At 43.0% G+C, this 20,590-nt stretch overlaps 1 protein-coding gene across 4 annotated transcripts in view; it reads right to left on the bottom strand.

Moving 5' to 3' along the window:
* The window catches only part of LOC141112692 (fatty acyl-CoA hydrolase precursor, medium chain-like), a 41,656-nt gene that overhangs the window by 7,612 nt on the left and 13,454 nt on the right, over nt 1-20,590 (bottom strand). For 3 of the 4 annotated variants that reach the window (XM_073605697.1, XM_073605699.1, XM_073605698.1), the window contains exons 10-14: nt 20,249-20,396; nt 16,769-16,918; nt 15,502-15,574; nt 12,972-13,189; nt 7,272-8,472 (exon numbers count right to left, since the gene is read on the bottom strand). In XM_073605697.1, the coding sequence (XP_073461798.1) occupies nt 13,012-13,189; nt 15,502-15,574; nt 16,769-16,918; nt 20,249-20,396 (549 nt within the window). In that variant the 3' untranslated portion in view covers nt 7,272-8,472; nt 12,972-13,011. Of the gene's footprint in view, nt 1-7,271; nt 8,473-12,971; nt 13,190-15,501; nt 15,575-16,768; nt 16,919-20,248; nt 20,397-20,590 lie in introns of those variants that run through there. The other variant, XR_012236631.1, reaches the window with a different exon arrangement.

Below are 20,590 nucleotides of genomic sequence, written 5' to 3'. Positions count from 1 at the left end.
GGCTGGAAAGCGTATCTTTGGTGGGGAAACTGCTCTGCAAAAAAGTTCCCAGCTGATCGCGGCAGCGGCATGCGTTCCACCCACAACAGACAGACGAACCACGGAGGCCGGATGTGATGTAATTGCGTGACCAAGTACCGCCTCGACGTACGTTTCGTTAAACACGTCTTCAGGAAGCGCTTCAAAAGCTCTTCAAAAGCGCCTGAAAGGCTTTTCAAAAGCACTCAGTGTTTTACTGGCAGTTTAGAAGCGCCTCAGTGTGAAAGGGCCTTACCTCAGGTGCATCCTGTTCCCACTGAACATTCTTGAGATGTTTCTACAACTTGATTGGAGTCCACCTGTGGTAAATTCAGTTGATTGGACGTGATTTGGAAAGGCACACACCTGTCTATATAAGGTCCCACAGTTAACAGTGCATGTCAGAGCACAAATCAAGCCATGAAGTCCAAGGAATTGTCTGTAGACCTCCGAGACAGGATTGTATAGAGGCACAGATCTGGGGAAGGGTACAGAAAAATTTCCGCAGCATTGAAGGTCCCAGTGAGCACAGTGGCCTCCATCAACCGTAAATGGAAAAAGTTTGGAACCACCAGGACTCTTTCTAGAGCAGGCCGACCGGCAAAGCTGAGCGATCGGGGGAGAAGGGCCTTAGTCAGGGAGGTGACCAAGAACCGGATGGTTACACTGACAGTGCTCCAGCGTTTCTCTTTGGCGAGAGGAGAAGCTTCCGGAAGAACAACCATCTCCACCAATCAGGCCAGACGGAAGCCATTCCTCAGTAAAAGGCACCTTGAGGACTCTCAGACCATGAAAAACAAAATTCTCTGGTCTGATGAAACAAAGATTGAACTCTTTGGCCTGAATGGCAAGCTTCATGTCTGGAGGAAACCAGGCACCGCTCATCACCTGGCCAAAACTATCCCTACAGTGAAGCATGGTGGTGACAGCATAAGGCTGTGGGGATGTTTTTCAGAGACAGGAACTGGGAGACTAGTCAGAATAGAGGGAAATATGAATGCAGCAATGTACAGAGACATCCTTGATGAAAACCTGCTCCAGAGCGCTCTGGACCTCAGACTGGGGCGAAGGTTCATCTTATAACAGGACAAACGACTCCAAGCACACAGCCAAGATAACAAAGGAGTGGCTACAGGACAACTCTGTGAATGTCCTTGAGTGGCCCAGCCAGAGCCCAGACTTGAACCTGATTGAACATCTGGAGAGATCTGAAAATGGCTGTGCACCGATGCTCCCCATCCAACCTGATGGAGCTTGAGGGGTCCTGCAAAGAAGAATGGGAGAAACAGCCCAAAAATAGGTGTGCCAAGCTTGTAGCATCATACTCACAAAGACTTGAGGCTGTAATTGGTGCCAAAGGCGCTTCAACAAAGTATTGAGCAAAGGCTGTGAATACTTATATACATGGGATTTGTTTTGTTTTTTATTTTTAATAAATTTGCAAAGATTTCAAACAAACTTCTTTCACGTTGTCCTTATGGGGTAATGCTTGTAGAATTTTGAGGAAAATAATGAATTTAATCCATCAATGTGGAAAAAGTGAAGAGCTGTGAATGCTTTTCGGATGCACTGTACAATGTTTTTTTATACAATGAGATATGATGCCAGATATACTCAATAACTGATTTGGGGTCTCCATACACTTAGGCCCCATTCACACTGAGAAGTTTTGTTGTTTAGAAAGCTTAACAAAAATGTAAAAAAAAGTGTGCCTTTAAAGGAACACCATAACCATAGCCCTTACCCTAACATTTAACCATAACATTTAACCAAAACCCTAACATTTAACCCTATCCATAGCCCTTAACCCTAACATTTAACCCTAAACCTAACATTTAACCCTAACATTTAACCAAAACCCTAACATTTAACCCTAAGCATAGCCCTTAACCCTAACATTTAACCCTAACCCTAAACCATAGTCCTAGCCCTTACCCTACCATGTATCTTTGGACACATAAAGATTCCTGCACTACTTTGATGTGACTTTGATGCAACACAAACTCTTTTTTGGTTGTCAGAGAGGCATCAGCCTTAGCAGTATCATTTTTTTATGTAATCTGGGAGAAAAACTATATAAAAGGTCCATTTACACAAAAGTGACATTTCAGTTATGGGTGGAGCCTGGTGGTCTGGATCACTTACTGAGGATTTCATTAGTGGCACCCACCATGCATAGAGGTTGATTTTCTAAAGGCAAATAGACTGTGCACTTTGAAAAGTTGCATTATACAAGTTCAGTTGCTCCAGAGTGTAATAAATAATGTAAAGCTTCACTTTGTAATGAATACCCAATCACATGCAAGAAAAAGTAAAAAAAAAAAAAAAAAAAACTAATTTTTGCTTGCACGTGATTGGATGATGGAAATCAGCAGCGCTTCCCTTCTTTTAGTAAGTTCTGGAGCAACTGCACTTTGCAAGGTGCACTGTACACTCAGTAATGACATGTTTCACCCCCTTCATTACCAGGCCATTTTTCAGTTTTCAGCACTCTAATACTGGACATAGACGGAGTGATTTTCTTTCCTGCGACCCATGATCAGTTGATTCTCCCATCAACACAGTCAATTCCCACCTGCTGAGCCATTGTGGCCGTCCCCACCAGAAGAACAAAGTGCTTATTGCTAGCTGCTATAACATCCACTACCAATAACCGCATGTAAAATCCAACAGGCTGGCTGTACCCAAGTTGACTGATCGATCAACTTGGGTACTTTCAGCCCGCCCATACATGGTTAGAATCTCGGCCGGTTCAGTAGGATTTCAGCGGATTTGAAGCGTCTATGGCTGGCATAAAACTTTGACTGCCAATTACCCAGCCAAGCAATACTGGCACCTGCTGTGTCCCTAGAAGGGAAAGTCTCAAGGGAAAGTCACGTGACATGTGTTGATACGAGTGGGGAGAAGGAGCCAGTGACGTCTTCTCATAGTGTTCGGCAAACACAGCGATAGCTGTATGAGCGGTGAAGCTGTCTGACCATTATAACAAAAGTGATTCAGCTACTGCAAATGTGTGAGTGGATTACATTGTTTGCCCAGTCTTGTAGCATTTAAAAACACTGCGCAATGATGGTTTTTCTTTTATCTTTATGTGATTCATCACCTTGCAAATGTAATTCATCATGCAACTGTGATCTGTGAGAATTGAAATACAAGCAAGTTCATCAAAGGCAATTGATTGGACATTTAGACCTCAGTTGGATTAACACAAACAGACACTATTTATTGCTTTTTTTTTTTCATCTACATATATCTAGAAATGTGTGTTCCCTCATATGTTTTTTGATGCATCTATTTGCATTTATTCACTTTATTGATTGATATCTTTATTTGCACCTATTCACTTTACTGATTGTGATAACAGGTTATATGTTTTTTGATGCATTTTTTTGCATTTATTCACTTTATTGATTGATTAAGTATTTGCACTTATTCACTTTACTGATTATGATATCAGGGTATATTTATGGTTTAGGATTTTATATTTAAGCACCACTCCAACAGATGGGGATAGTTTGATAAGCGCACCAACATATTAGGATTTTCCCGGTGCCGTCAGAGGTTGTGCATATATACATACTTACGTTTTCCATTTGTATTTTAGTATGCACCCCCTCTATATTCTCCTGAAGAAGTGGGTAACCACGAAACATGTTGAGAGCCTACACCAAAATCCCCCTGGAGTAACTTCTCAGGTAGAGATGGCTCCCTTGAGGAGGATTTAGGACGCGCCAAAAGTGAATTGTTTTGCCTGTATCTTGTTGTCCTGATGGATTGTCTTTTTACATATTGTATGTGTATACAAATAAAATGTATTGTTTAAAAAAAAAAAAAAATATTGCAATGTCCTCTGACGGCACCGGGAAAATCCTGCTACCCCAGTCTATCCAATTTTCTCAATATATTATTTAGGATGTGGGTACCTATATTTTAAAAATTAAACCAGCTCTGAGCAATTATTTCTTAGGTTTTTATATTCAATGGACGGGGCATTGTGATCACCGATGGATATAAGAGGGATTTTTTTGGGGGGGGATTTTAAATTCTTTGAATAGAGAACTTTTCAAATATTTGGGTGTCTTTCTTTCTTGGTTATATATTTTTTTTTCCTGAATGAGTAGCAGCACTATGTACCCCTTACCTATTCAGAGCGATTTCCAGCTGGTGGTCGCTGCAACACCCACTTACACTCAAAGACATTTTTCAGAAACATGTGGATGGAGAATAGTGTGTTCGGATTTCTTACTCAGTGTGTGGGGGGGGGGGGGGGTTGTATCTGGGGGCCCCCTTATTTTTAAAGGGGCTTCCAGATTCTAATAAGCTCCCTGCCTGCCATCCCCCACGACCGCCAGCCTTGAGTTGTAAGGAAGAGGCCCTTGTCCGCATCATGGGGAAAAGGTGCTGTGCCAGGGGGTCCCCCCATGTTGAAGCTATGTAACCTGGTATATTTCAGGAGGAGAGGGTGCACACTCCCCCCCCCCCCCCCCCTTCCTTCCTAGCCAGCCAGGCTACATGCTCAGATTAAAGCCAGGTACACACTATGAGTTTTTTTTTTTTTTTTGGTTCAACCAAAAAAACTGTCCGCTCCGATCGGAGGCGCTATACTAACATCCAAAGTAAGTATAGCGATCTGCCCCACTGAGCTGTTGTTTCCTGACAGGGGGATGGCCCCCTGCCAGAACACTCTGATCAGCGATCTCCGCCATTGGCTGAGAGCGCCGATCGGGAGCCGGTCAGCTGCTGGTTTTCCAAACGGCCGGCTTCTATGGGACGGGGTGCTTTACACACAGGCCGAATGTCGGCAGGTTTTTATTGAACCGGTCGATGTCTCCCGAAATTTGGCCCATGTCTACAGGGCTTAAAGCTCTGGTGTGGATTTTTAGGTGTATATTATGCAGATATTTCTATTTTTTATATTTTTTGGCATGGGGACCCCTACACCAGACTCAAGGAGTCTAGTGTGTATTTTTTTTTTTGGGGGGGGGACGCTACACATTTTTTACATTCTTACTGTAAGATAAGCTTAACAACAAAAAAAAGTGACATTTACCAAAAATATGTAGAAGAATACATATCGGCCTAAACTGAGGAAAAAAATAGATTTTTCAAAAAAAAAAAAAATTGGATATTTAATATAGCAAAAAGTAAAAAATATTGTGTTTTTTTAAACTGTCCCTCTTCTTTTGTTTATAGTGCAATAAATAAAAACCGCAGAGGTGATCAAATTACCACCAAAAGAAAGCTCTATTTGTGGGGTGCAGTGTAACATGGCCGCGCAATTGTCATTCAAAGTGCAACGGCGCTGAAAGCTGAAAAATGGCCTGGGCAGAAAGGGGGTAAAAATGCCCTGTATTGAGGTGGTTAAAGACCCTGCTGGAACTGAACTCAGGGCAATTAGGCTCATTCCTAGTGACAGCAGGCGGTTCCAGGACTGGATGTCAGCAGGGGACGTGGGAGCAGCTCAGTCCAGATGCTGTTTTAAAACAAAACTGGAGACTGAATTGGTTAATAACTTTGCTCCACAGAGCTAGGAAAGCTCTGGAGGGATCATAGTACCCCTGCCTAGATATTGGAAGATATGGAGAGACTCTAGGAGAATTTTTGTTATTTTCTGTATCAATTTAATTGGGTCCAATTATAAAGCAGTGGATGTGACTTTCACCAAACACTCTCTGGTGAAGGATCAATCTTTGCCATACAGCTGAATATTTTATGAATGTTGGAAGATTCAATGATCACGGCGGCCACATTTGCTGCAAACATTATTATAAAGACAACCTGACATTAATGGATATTTGTATGAATCTAGATCTCTTCTCCTAAAGCTTTTCCAGTGATGAAGATTGCCGTGTTGTTTTTCCCATCAAGGTAATTCGACTGATGAAGAGAAGGTCCTCTCCAGAACCATCATGAGATACCGGGCCAACTTCGCAGGGCATGGGTAAGAAGACTCCTGTACAGACTCAATGTTGGTTTGTACGATCAACAACGTGAGTTTAGTGCCGACCATAGATGGGTGAAGCTGCTGGTTGACCAAAAAAAAAATGAATCGTGTATGGCCTGCCTTAGATATTCTTTTGAGGACTGAGATCATCAGAAAATATCTTTTAAGCAGCTACTGCCCGGGGCAGTTTTTTAAAATTTTCTTACACCTGTTAAAATTTGCATTTTTTGCTGGAAAATTACTTAGAACATCCAAACATGATACATTTTCTCAGAGCAGAGTCCCTGGAGAATAAAATGGTGGCTTTTGAAATTTTTTATGTTACATGATATTTGCACAGTCATTTATCAAATGCAAATTTTCTGGAAAAAAAATACACTAAAATGAATATTAATACACACAAACACAAATACCAGATTTTTTGGTAGAATATAAAAGATGATGTTGTGTTGAGTTAATAGATACCAAACATGACAAATTTAAAATTGTGTGTACCCGAGAAATGGCAACAAACTACAGTGCATAAAATTCTTCACAGACAACGATTTAAAAGCCTTTACAGATCATCAGTTTAGAGGTGATCGTTAATTGTGGCCCTAGAATTATTGCTCTCATGTGCACAGTTGCATGCATAGGAAAGCTTTTAACTTTGTTGTTTTTTTTTACTAATTTTATTTATTTTTGTTAAAATGTATTTTTTTTACTTGTTTTCATAAAAATGTTATTGCTATCCCTTGCCTTTGCCTCTTTAGCTCCTCTCCATCTCTTCATTTCCTTTTTCTTCTTTACTTCTTCTTCCCTTCATCTCCTTCTCCTTCCCTCCATTTCCTTCCCTCTATCTCTATCTCCATCACATTCCCTCCATGTCTCTCTCTGTCTCTTCAGAGGCCCCAAATTCTGAACAAGGTGAAGGAAACCCACATCCACAAACATTGAATTACATGCAGTGATTGTCCTCTTTTTTAATTTCATCTCTTAGTATTTTCCCTTCTTCTCTGTCTACTTTATTCTCTCTTTACCTCAACCTTACCATCCTTCTCTGAATGTTCCCCCTTCCATACCTTCTTTGCTCTCTTTGTCTATTGTTACCACTTTCCTGAGGTTTCCACAATAGTTAAAGTGTTATTAAACCCAAACATAACAGTAATATATATTGCAGTTTACCAATCCCAATCATTAGATGCGATGGCTGCATTCGCTTTCTTTTTCTTAGGCGTTTTCCCCTGGTGATCTGGCCAGTAACTCACCTCCTGTAACACCATTCTGGATGAAGGGGCAACAGATACGCATTTGGACAGCAGCATTGTCAGTCTGGGGGGGGAGGGGGGGGTGTTAGATGCTCTAGCAGATTTAGATACACTAACAAACTCCAGCTTACATTGCATTGGGATAAAGGTTTTACATAAATAAATACAATTGAAGCGCTTCTGTCAGTGGTAAATGGTTTGTCTCAACCCTCTGGTACATCTGCAGGAGAACTTGTTCTGTTGAAAAACATCAGACTTATTGGCTAGATCACCAGGTGAAAATAAATGAAATAAAGCCTTAAAAAGAAAACAAATGCAGCCATCACATCTAAGAATTGGTAAGCTGCAATATAATAAATGTTTGCTTTTGGGTTTAATACTGCTTTAAGTCAGACCAAATGTCACCCCCATCCACTTGTTGGCTATTTCTCAATTCACTGATAAATGATTTCACTGAGACACAAACTCTGTAATGGCACTGATGGACATTTTCAGTAAATATCTTCTAAAACATTTCTTCAGGTTCTGTCATCTCTTTATAGTTTATACAGAACTGCATTTGCATATAGCTCTGACATATACCACAGCATTGTACAGAGAACACTGAGCCAGTCATATCAGTCTCTGTACCAGAGGAGCTTACACTCTAATGTCCCCCCACAGTCACACTCTATTTTTACTATACATTTATATTGCTCTGACATTAAACATTAAAACTTCTTTATCTAAAAATGATTTCATATTTATTATGGTGATAATTGTTATTATTTGTATTATTATCTGAAATTGCAATGCAGCTTTTAAAAAAACATTAACATTTTCATCAGCATTAGAAAAGTGGATGAGTTCTTATTTTTTGTACTGTCGATCCAGAAGAAGAAGTATAAGTTGAGGAGCTTTTCTAATATTGATCTCATCTTCACCTCGTCGTAGGATGACTTCAATCAACAGAACATTATCTATGATTTATAGGAGTTCATGCTCTGACATCAAAGCATCCCAATATTGATGGAAACAAACATTAGTAGGAGTTGGACACATAAATGGAGGTTGCAGTTATCAGTGGAGTTGATTGGCTGAATCGCCCTTCCACAAACTCCAGCAGGGGGAGCCCTTCCTAAGGTCCACATGAAGTGGGAGGAGCTGAGAACACGGGTGCTGAGATCTTGCTACCATTTAATGCACTTGCTGACATTTTTCAAAATAAATTTAGGAGTTTCTGCTTCCACATGAATATAAAAAGAAAACATTGCATCCCTCCACCTGCGGAGACAAATAGCATCTAAATTAATCTATACTATAGCTGCTGATCTGCAAGTCAATGGTGTTCTTTCAGAACCCCTCTGGATCCATAATGGCGTCAGGGGTGCCTTTTATCCCCCTCGTTATATATTCTTACTATGGAACAATTGGCTGTAGCCATACTTCAAAATGCTGACGTTCAGGGCATCAAATTCAGTCAGCGCCAGTATAAATGATCCCTTTATGCGGATGACCTACTCTTATACATTACAAACCCTCATATTTCACTCCCTTCCATTATGAGAGAATTTGAAGAATGTGGACAATTAAGGAATTTCAAGGTAAATTACAACAAATCTGAAGCTCTAAATATCTTATTGTCTCCTCACACCCTCCTGCAACTGCAATCAAATTTTTCCTTGAAATGGTTAAAGACGGCTATTAAATATTTAGGGATCCTAATTCCAACCTCCCTAGCAAATTTGGTGTCAATCAATTAAAAGTCACTTCTTCATACAGTACTCACCTGCCTTACAACCTATGAGAAATTATATATCTCCTGGTTTGGGCAGATGAACATTATAAAAGTGGACATACTACCAAAATTCTTGTATGCTTTTCAAGCAATCCCAGTCCCCCCTCCAGCAGGATTTTTTTTTACATCGTTACTAAGCCCTATGCAAGTATGTATGGCAGGGCTCAAAATTACAAGTCCTGAGCCACTAGCTAGGCCTTAAAGCCCCATACACACTATCAGATTTTCTGCTGATTTTTTCCTTCAGATTTACCAAAACCATATAATGTGAGGTAAAACCTTAGGAGTTTCAATTTGTATGCAATCAGGCAGGCCCTTGCACTACATGGTTTTGGTAAATCTGAAGACAAAAAATCAACAGAAAATCTGATAGTGTTTATGGGGCTTCAGAGTTACTCGCCATCAGTTGCCCCACCCAACCCCTATCCTGCCCCATCCCTAAGTCTGCCCCTAAATTATCTCATGAAATTACACTGTTAAATGTTTTATGCAGAATTAAGTTCCAAAAATAAATATTAACATAAAGCTTATCAGTGCCCATCAGTGCAGCATATCAGTGCCCACCAGAGTAGCCCATCAGTGCAGCGTATCAGTGCAGCATATCATTTCCCACCAGTGCAGCATACCAGTGCCCATTAGTGCAGCATACTATTGCCCACCAGTGCAGCATATCATTGCCCATCAGTGCAGCCTATCATGCAGCCTATCATTGCCCAAAAGTGCAGCCTATCATTGCCCAAAAGTGCAGCCTATCATTGCCCAAAAGTGCAGCCTATCATTGCCCAAAAGTGCAGCCTATCATTGCCCAAAAGTGCAGCCTATCATTGCCCAAAAGTGCAGCCTATCATTGCCCAAAGTGCAGCCTATCATTGCCCAAAGTGCAGCCTATCATTGCCCAAAGTGCAGCCTATCATTGCCCAAAAGTGCAGCCTATTATTGCCCAAAAGTGCAGCCTCATCAGTCATCCGTGCCCAGCAATGCACCAGGGAGGAATCATGAGGATCGGGTCAGCCGGATGACACAGAGCGGGATCTCCTGTTGAGATGTGGCTTGTATATGAATAGCTACGCTGTCAAACGAAGTCCCGCCTCCTGAAATCTAATAGACAGTATACTGGTCCAATGCCGGTCCAGGGGCAGGACTTTGACATCAGCCGGCTATTTATATACAAGCCGCGTCTCAGCGGGAGATCCCCGCTCTGTGTCCTCCGGATGCACGATCCTTCTGATCGCTTTGGGCTTTTTTACAGGACATCAGAGCGGCACCACTTCTGCCAGAAGCGATCAGCTAGGAAACTGTGAGCCTGGTCCGCCCCTGCTCCTCACTCGCCCTCCGCTAAATTCCACTCGTAAAATGTGAGCAGGCGAGTGGAATTTTTGAGAGCTGTGTATGGAGCCACAAATGACCCAGAATTAACCTGAACGTTCTAGCCCTTACCATGAGCTTGCTTTCCTCAAGGCCAAGTCCCATGCCTCCTTTGTTTGGGTGCTCTTCTTTTCCACCAACTCCCCACAGATCATGCTTCTTCAAGTGGGTGCGAGACAATAATCCTAGGATGAGCCACACCTTTTTTAGGGGCAAGCTACTCCCTCTAGATAGGATACTTACTGACTACCTCAACCCCTTGTGTCTGGATTGAAGATATTCAGATGCAACATTACATGAAGTCCTTACACCCTACGGACTCACTGACCAGACCATACACCAGGGGGTTCAGCCCAAAGTCTGAGCCCAGCACCGGGGGGGGGGGGGGGGAATGTTACCTACCTGACACACACTGACCTACACTACACCCACTGACCTACCTCACCAGACTTCAGGTGACGTGACCTCCTCCTGCAGTTCAGCTGTAGTGTGCGGCGCGCCCATCACAGTAGAGTAGTAGACAGCAGGCACTCCAGTCAGCCAGAGCCAGAGCCATGACACAGGACAGGAGAGGAGAGCCGCCCGCCTGGGCGCCGAGTGGGGATCTTCTCACAGTGATGCGGCGCGGTGGTCGCATTGTAATTCCCACCTTCTGGAGCCTGCAGCGCCTATGATGGACGTCACATGTCCCGCGGCCCCGGCATTGGACCAGTGGGACTTCCATCATAGGCGCTGCAGGCTCCAGAAGGTGGGACCTGCTATGTCACTCAGCCGTGCTCAGGGTCAAATCGGTCCGCGCTTGGCGGTGGCACTCGGGCTCGGGGCTACTAACAGAATTGTACATGCCCGAGGCTTTTTGGGGACCCACTCGGGGTTCCAACCCCCCTCAGCCCTCCCCCCCTCCCAACACCACTGCTCCCTGGAATACCAAATTTTACTGAAAGAATCTTTCTCACACTCTCCACCATTTAAAACCAGTCGGGAGAGAGAGTTGAATATATCTCTTGAGGATGCAGACTGGGACAAGATAATCGCTCTTTCCTACAAGAATTCTATATCTTCAATTGCCCAGGGACGTACTACAAGATACTGTCTAGATCAGGGATCCTCAAACTATGGCCCTCCAGCTGTTGCAGAACTACACATCCCATGAGGCATTGTAAAACTCTGACATTCACAGACATGGCTAGGCATGATGGGAATTGTAGTTCTTGAACAACTGGAGGGCCATAGTTTGAAGACCCTTGGTCTAGATCAGTGGTTCTCAACCTCAATCCTCAAGTACCCCCGACGGTCCATGCTTTCAGGTTTTCCTTTACTTTGCACAGCTGCTTTAAATCAATATCAATGACATGGAATTGATAAGAGCTATTTTACTTGAAGTTGAGAAGCACTGGTCTAGATGGTATCGTTGACCTCATCTTACATAGGGTAAACCTGGCTGTGCCAGATACTTGGTGGCGTATGCAGGCCCCAGGTACTCTATCCCATATCTGTGAGCACATGTCCATGAATAATTCCTTTCTGGGACAAGATCCTGCAGCTTTATAGAAAATTAGTAGGGGATTCCTACCATAACACACCCCAAATCACTATACTGTCCCTTATACCCGACTCTTATAAACAGATCAAAAAAAAGCTTAATCAGACATTTTCTTATGGCAGCTAGGTCAGTGATAGCAAGGCACTGGCGTAGCACCTACTCTCCCTTCCTGGCTGAGTGGGCATGTGAGCTGGAAAATATCAGTAATATGGAACGAATGACCGCATGGGATGATGATAAAATGGAAGCATATAGGATCATGGGGGCCGTGTGGGTATATTTTCGGTACTCCAATGAGTTTTCTTTGTTTATGTTCTGAATCTATGGGTTGCATAGCGTGGCATAGTGTGCTTTTTTCTTTCCCCTCTCTTTCTTATTTTTCTTTCCTTTCTTCTCTGCCACTTTGGTGACACTAAACAGGTTTTTATTCATCTAAATTAGGTCACTGCCATATTCTGCATCTATGGATTACTTTTGGATATATCTCTAATGTTTGTTGTACCAGTGGGGTTTTCTTACTGGTGCTATAATGTCTGTGATGTGGCTTTGAGCTCTGTGCCAAGTTATAAGACAGCCCATGAGCATTGAGTAGGCAGTGATGGTGTACTGTTGCCATGGTTACAAGGAAAATATGAATGTTTTAAATATTACCTGGCAGCAGACTGAAATGGAAACATCATTTTTTTAATAATATTGCAATTATTACATAAAATTGCAATTACTGATAGCAATTCTGCAATATAAGAGTTTAAATTGAATCTCATGTGCAACTAACCTCCTTAATCTAATTCTGGCTCATTGGAGGCCCCCGCCCCCTTCTGCCTCTATGCACCACTACTGGCCCATGGATGGGCTCCAGGGGGCACCTGTAATGTGATTATTATCATATAGGATTTATATTGCACCAACAGTTTACACAACCCTTTACAATATAAAGGGGGGACAGTACAATTATAATGCATTTCAATACAGAAGGAACAGGAGTCATTGGGTGTGTCAGTTGCCAATCAAGTTAATGTTAAAAAAATTCCAGCCTGATTCTACCTGATTTGCAAGGAATGCTGGGATTTGTGGTACCTTAGTTGGTGAGCTCTGATTGTTCAGTCCTGAATTCCAGTTACAGCTCAGTGTGCTCCCGCTCAGACTTTTGCATTTTTTCTGGGAGGATCTCTGTCCAGAATCGGTGCCGTCTCCCCCTCAACCTCACAGCTGATCTCTGCTTCATGCCAATTTCCAGGTAACCTTCATCATCCTCGTACTGCGGCCATTTCACCAATCCCGGCCCGTTCGGGTCCCTGGATGGGGGAATATTGATGATGGATGAAAGGTTCAATATACAAAGCACAGAAATTTACAAAAAGGACAAGAAAGAAATAAAATATAAAAAAAGACAAAGTCCCCCCCCCCCCCAAATCCATATCTGTCCCTTATGCAAGCATGCAACCTAGCTGGTTGGGAAAGGGGGAGGGGGGGTGACGAGTGTGTGCCCCCCTCTTGAACCATATCAGGCCAATTGCGCCCAACATGGGGGGCCCCTTGCTAGGGAGAGCCCCTCTAGCAAAGTAACTTGTCATGATTAGGGCTCCTTTGCCACAAACCTGGCCCAGTGGTTGTGGGGGTTCCAACTCTTTCATACCCTAATTGAAACTGGAAGTAAAGGTTTTGACTGGAGTTCTACTTTAAGGTGGCCCCCACCTGGAAACACATGGAAATCATTTGACTTAATGAGGGCCCCATACCTTAGCAAAGTCAGCAAATTCTTTATAATGAGCGCCAGTCAATGACACTTATTGACTTCTCTTCAATGGTGCCCTCTACTGGCCAAGCGACAGGACAACATGACTGAGCATCCAACTGGTATAGGGCCCAAAATTGCCCATACAGAGATTTATACAAATATTTATATTTAGACTAAATACAGTGCATCCGGAAAGTATTCACGGCGCTTCACTTTTTCCACATTTTGTTATGTTACAGCCTTATTCTGAAATGGATTAAATTAATTATTTTCCTCAAAATTCTACAAACAATACCCCATGATAACAACGTGAAAGAAGTTTGTTTGAAATCGTTGCAAGTTTAAAAAAAAAAAAAAAAAAAAAACACTCCCATGTACATAAGTATTCACAGCTTTTGCTCAATACTTTGTTGAAGCACCTTTGGCACCAATTACAGCCTCAAGTCTTTTTAAATATGATGCTACAAGCTTGGCACACCTATTTTTGGTCAGTTTCTCCCATTCTTCTTTGCAGAACCTCTCAAGCTCCATCAGGTTGGATGGGGAGTGTCAGTGCACAGCCATTTTCAGATCTCTCCGGAGATGTTCAATCGGGTTCAATTCTGGGCTCTGGCTGGGCCACTCAAGGACATTCACAATGTTGTCTCGTAGCCACTCCTTTGTTGTCTTGGCTGTGTGCTTAGGATCATTGTCCTGTTGGAAGATGAACCTTCGCCCAAGTCTGAGGTCCAGAGCAGGTTTTCATCAAGGATGTCTCTGTATATTGCTGCATTCATCTTTCCCTCAATCCCGACTAGTCTCCCATTTTCTGCACTTGAAAAACATCCCCATAGCATGATGCTGCCACCACCATGCTTCACTGTAGGGATGGTATTGGCCAGGTGACGAGCAGTGCCTGGTTTCCTCCAGACATGACGCTCGCAATTCAGGCCAAACAGCTCAATCTTTGTTTCATCAGACCAGAGAATTTTGTTTCTCATGGTCAGAGAGTCCTTCAGGTGCCTTTTGGCAAACTCCAGATGGGCTGTCATGTGCCTTTTACTGAGGAGTGACTTCCGTATGGCCACTCTACCATACAGGCCTGATTGGAGTGCTGCAGAGATGGTTGTTTTTCTGGAAGGTTCTCCTCTCTCCACAGAGAAACACTGGAGCTCTTTCAGAGTGACCATCAGGTTCTTGGTCACCTCCCTGTCTAAGGCCCTTCTCCCCCCGATCACCTGGTTTGGCCAGGTGGCCTGCTCTAGGAAGAGTCCTGGTGGTTCTAAACTTCTTCCATTTACAGATGATGGAGGCCACTGTGCTCATTGGGACCTTCAATGCTGCAGACAATTTTCTGTACCCTTCCCCAGATCTGTGCCTCCATACAATCCTGTCTCAGAGGTCTGCAGACAATTCCTTGGACATCATGGCTTGGTTTTTTGCTCTGACATGCACTGCTAACTGTGGGACCTTATATAGACAGGTGTGTGCCTTTCCAAATCATGTGCAATCAACTGAATTTACCACAGGTGGACTCCAATCAGGTTGTAGAAACATCTCAAGGATGATCAGTGGAAACAGGATGGACCTGAGCTCAGTGTTGGGTGTCATGGCAAAGGCTGTAAATACTTATGTACATGTGATTTTTTATTTTTAATAAATTTGCAAACATTTCAAACAAACTTCTTTCATGTTGTCATTATGGGGTATGGTTTGTAGAATTTTGAGGAAAATAACGAATTTAATCTATTTAGGAATAAGGTTGTAACATAACAAAATGTGGAAAAAGTGAAGTGCTGTGAATACTTTCTGGATGCATTGTATAAGGTTGGATATTAAATGGCTACACACATATGAAAAACATAAAATGGTATTATATAGAATCCTTACCCGCTACGGGCAAAGTTGGCCCAATATTTCATCATGATTCTACTCAGGAGCTTCTCTTCCTCTGTGAAGTTGCCTGGAGAGTGAAATTACAGGATTCAATTAGAAATGAAGGATATAAATCCCTGTGCCAAACCTGACAGCCACTTGTGGGCTTTTGGTGTTTTCAGTGTGGTCCTTGAACCATTGAAGTCAGTAGTGGGAATATTGAGTATTCTCTAATAGCAATGATCTGTAGCAGTCTCTCATTGTCTCCTACAGAACACCTTCAGTCTTCAACTTCTCTGGTGGAAGTCTCTGTCTCGGTCTACTTCTCTAGTACAGGGGTCTCCAAACTATGGCCCGTGGGCCACATCCAGCCTACTGCAAGATTTCATCAGTTAGGGTCAGTGTTGTATCTTCCGGGGGGGGGGGGGGAGGGGGTTGACGTTGACTTAGGAGGTGACCCTGATGTGGGGGGGGGTCTGATGTGGACACTGATTTAAGGGAGACTCTAATGTAAAAGGGAACTCTGCTGTAAGGGAGGCCCTAATGTAAGAGAGAACCTGATATATGGGGGGGGGTCTCTGATGTGGACCCTGATGTAAGAAGGGAACCTGAAGTGGACACTGAAGTAAAAGGGGGGCTCTCATGTGGACATTGATGTACAGGAGACTCTGCTGAAAGGGGGACTCTGATGGGGACACAGATGTAAGAGAGACTCTGATGTAAGGTGGGACTCTGAAGGGGAGATTAATGAAGGGGAGACTCTGATGTGAACACTGATCTAGGGAGAGACTCTGATGGGGATGCTGGTTTAAAAGGAGACTATGATATATGGGAAGCTCTGATGTGGACACTCTTGTAAGAAGTGTATCTGATGTGGATGCTGAAGTAAAGGGGGAACTCTGGTGGGGGCCTTAATGCAGGGGGGAACTCTGATTTTGGCCCAATGTAAAGGAGACTCTGATATAATGGGGGGGGGGGGATCTGATAGTATTAGATATAACAAATATTATATATATGTGGCCCTTTGGGGACATCAGAGGCCACATTTGAGACCTTGTATGTCTGACATCTTTCAAAATGAGTGCTGAGTGGGCGGTTCTATGACCACGCAATGTTTTTAATGCTGTAAAAAAGAGATCACCGCCCCCATCCCTCTAGATCTAATGGAGATAAAACGTGACTCTATTGCTGTGTTATACTGGCTGCCACTATCAGGTCTGCAGAAGACAATATGAAAACAGAACTACAAGTTCACAAAAGAAATGAAAAGAAAGTAACTCACTGCTGAAGATTTGTCCATCAGCTAAAAAGGGTCCCCCGACCACATAGAGGAGCTCGTCCCCATGGTCCGCTCCCACAAAATCTGGTTTGGTGTCATGAAATAAGGAAGGACGATGCTGGAACTCATAGAAGAACACAGGAAGTCTGGCATCTGAGATATAATGCAAACGATCAGTGAGAGGAAATACCGGACCATGCGATCGCAACAATACAGAGATCCTCAACATAGCCAATGGAATGCGGTGAAGTGAACCTGAACATGCGACTTCCATGTAAACGCTGAGATCACTTCCACTGGGTCAGAGAGTCGGGATTCTGAACCAGAATTATGTTACTGAGGAGAGAAGCTTCTCCTTCACATCTAGATAATTATTGTGGATTCACTATCTTATACAGACCAGTCCATAGGCGTGCGCACAGGGTGTGCCAAGTGTGCCTGGGCACACCCTAATCAACCCGTGCAGCACAGATTTCCCCTACTGCCCTGGCTAACTCCCGCAGCGCTGCCAGCTTCCTTCCTCTTCTCTCACATCAGCTGCTGCTGCTGCGGGCACACACAGGGGGATGTTTTAGAATGAGTGGGGGGGGGGGGGGGAAGAGGCCTGTAAATATGTAATTTACTGACCCCTTCCCTTTCGGAAAGAACACAGTGAGTGATCGGTGGACACGTGCAATTCGTTTTGTTCTGAATTTGTTAATTTGGAAAATCCGAATAAACGAAAACCCGTTTAACGAACGTTTATTTATTTATTTTAGGTACTTATATAGCGCCGTCAATTTATGCAGAGCTTTACATATACATTGCACATTCACATCAGTCCCTACCCTCAAGGAGCTTACAATCTAAGGTCCCTAACTCACATACATATTAGGGCCAATTTAGACAGGATCCGATTAACCTACCAGCATGTCTTTAGAGTGTGGGAGGAAACTTTTCCGAATATTCGTAGATTCGAAAATTTGTAAATTTGAGAAAAATCTCAAATTCATAAGCATAAAACAAAAAAAAACCCCAGAAATTAAAAAAAAAAAAAAAAACACTATCAGAAAAATTCAGAAACCTGGAAATTCGAAAATCTGAAATAACAACTAATAATAACTTAACTATTTTAAGTATTAGAATTTCCTTTCAAATTTGGCTGTTAGTGAACATAACGAATATGAATTTATCTGAGGTTACGAATTATCTGAAATAACGAAAGCCGTATCTAAACGAATGGAATGTAACAAATAATAAATTACAATAATAATAAAAACATTTTATTATTATTATTAATTTGTTCAGTTCCATTTGTTTTTGTCCATTCATTATTTCGGATAATTCGTAACTTCAGATAAATTCGTATTCGTTACATTCACTAACAGCCAAATTTGAAAGGAAGATTCAATACCTATAATAGTTAAAGTGGAGTTCCACCCAAAAAAAAACTACATTAAAAATCCTAAAAAAAAACAAAAACTAAAAAAAATTTGGATATTTTTTTTTTTACTTACCTCTAAATGCCTGTTGCTAGGGGGTCCCTCGTAGTCTGCCTCTTCCAGTGCCTGGGCTGGTGACATCACTTCCCCCTCAGCCCAGGAAGGGCTCAGCTCTGCTCCCTCCCTCCTGTCAATCATCTGGGACCCATTACAGGTCCCAGGTGACTGAGCGGCCAATCACGGCGCGCGGCGCCGCTCGCGCATGCGCAGTGGGTGCCAGGTTGTGAAGCCACAGCCCGGGGCCCACAGTTGCAATGCCGGCGCCGCTGAACGGAGGGGAAACGAGCGGGGCTTCGATCCCCGGCATCGCTGGACCCTGGGACAGGTAAAAGTCAGCAGCTGCAGTATTTGTAGCTGCTGACTTTTAATTTTTTTTTTTTTTGACTGGACCTCCTCTTTAAGTTATTATTAGTTAGTTTCAGATTTTAGAATTTCCAATTTTTTTCAAATTTTTCAGAATTTCCGATTTATTTATTTTTCAATTTTTTTTTTTGGAATTTCTGATTTTTTTTCGAATTTATGAATTGCGATCATGACGAATGACCCAAAAAATGAAAAAAACAAAACAAAAAACGAATGACATGAAAACGAACCTGTCTAGTGATCGGTACCATGCGTGTTTGAGTTTTGGAGTGCACACCCTAATGCAATAGGTTGCACACTTATGGACCAGTCTGAGAACGGTGACCACAGATATGGATAACAAGGTGTGGACACGACATACACAGAGAGATAACACATAGTAACATTGTTTATAAACATTCATCAGACGGGAGATAGAGAGATACAAAGTAACATTGTATATAAACATTGATCAGTTAGGACAGGGGTCTCCAAACTCTCTAAACCATGGGCCAGTTTACTGTCCTTCAGACTTTAGGGGAACTGGACTGTTTCCAGCAGGAATAGAACATTTTTCTGGGATCAGTGGGAGTAAACCTGCCCCATCTTTGGTATTATGGGGAGGAATAGTGCCCCATTGTTGGTGTCAGTGGGAGAAATGGCACCCCACTGTTGATGTCAGTGACAGGAATTATGCCTCATTTTTGGTGTCAGAGAGGGCAGAATAGTGTCTCGTATCCATGGGATAAATGGTGCCCCAAGGGCCAGATAGAGGCAAGCAAAAGGCCGCATCTGGCCCTGGGGCCACAGTTTAGAGACCCCTGAGTTAGGAGATAGAGAGATACAAAGTTACATAGTTTAGATACATTGATGAGATGGGGGGGGGGGGGGGGTCGACAGAGATACAAAGTAACATTGTTTATAAACATTGTTCAGATGACAGGGAGAAACTCAGAATCTTCATAAACTGCAGAGCAAACCACTATTTCAAGATAATCAACTAGCCATTACACATAATGCCATTCCATCTGGCATTGGAATCTTATGATCCATTAAATACATTCTAGAAATGTTGCCTGCTGTGCAGAACTGATCTATAATCTACAGTACAACTCATTTTATGGCGCATATTCATATATTAAAAGGAGAAGTCCAACCTGAGCTCATTTGGCTGGGCTTCTCCTCTCCAATGGAAGTCGGGATCCACCAGGTGCCTGGACTGATAGCCGTCTCAGCCTCTCAGCGAGCCGGCAAGATGGCCGCTCCCCACCCCTCCACAGCTCAGCATTCCAATGAGTGTGGAGGAGCAGTGCAGGAGAGCTGCTAACTGACAGGCAGCATCTCTCCGCTCGGGGAGGGGAGAGAACTGAGCCATTGGTGGTGTTTGATCGCTCAGTTGTCAGTGCAGAGACAACGGGGGACAGATGCAGCATCCACCTAGGTAAGTATGAATAGGCAAAAAAAAAAAACTTTTTTTAAATGTCATTTGGCACAAACATGAATTTTGGAACTTAATGAGGCCTACCCTTCCTGAAAGTGTTCAAGTACAAATCTGCTGTGTAGCACCGTGTGAGCAAGCGTAGGCATTTCATGGCAGGGGAAAGTAAGTGTGATAAGATCATACATCAACCATAGGACCCCCATCTTCTACTACACCCACCTCTGAGATACCGAGCGAACTTCAGGGCTGGGATAACAAAAACCAAATCACAGCACAGCTCCAGGAACCGCTCCCGGATCTGAAGGGGGTCATCTACATCCCCAAAATATTCCTCCATCACCAGAGGAAGGAAACCGGACACAAAACTCTGCAAAGATGGAGAAGAGAGGGACTAACAACCAGAAAACGACGTTATATATTGGATCACCGTATAACATTGCAATATATGTCAGAGCTAAAAATAATAATAGTGTGTGACTGTGGGGGGAAATTAGAGTGTAAGCTCCTCTGTTGCTGAGTCTGATGTGACTGGCTCAGCGTTCTCTTTACTGCACTATAGAA

Source organism: Aquarana catesbeiana, linkage group LG11 (assembly GCF_042186555.1).
Source record: "Aquarana catesbeiana isolate 2022-GZ linkage group LG11, ASM4218655v1, whole genome shotgun sequence".
Taxonomy (NCBI): domain Eukaryota; kingdom Metazoa; phylum Chordata; class Amphibia; order Anura; family Ranidae; genus Aquarana; species Aquarana catesbeiana.
This window is presented reverse-complemented; position numbering and strand designations above follow the sequence as displayed.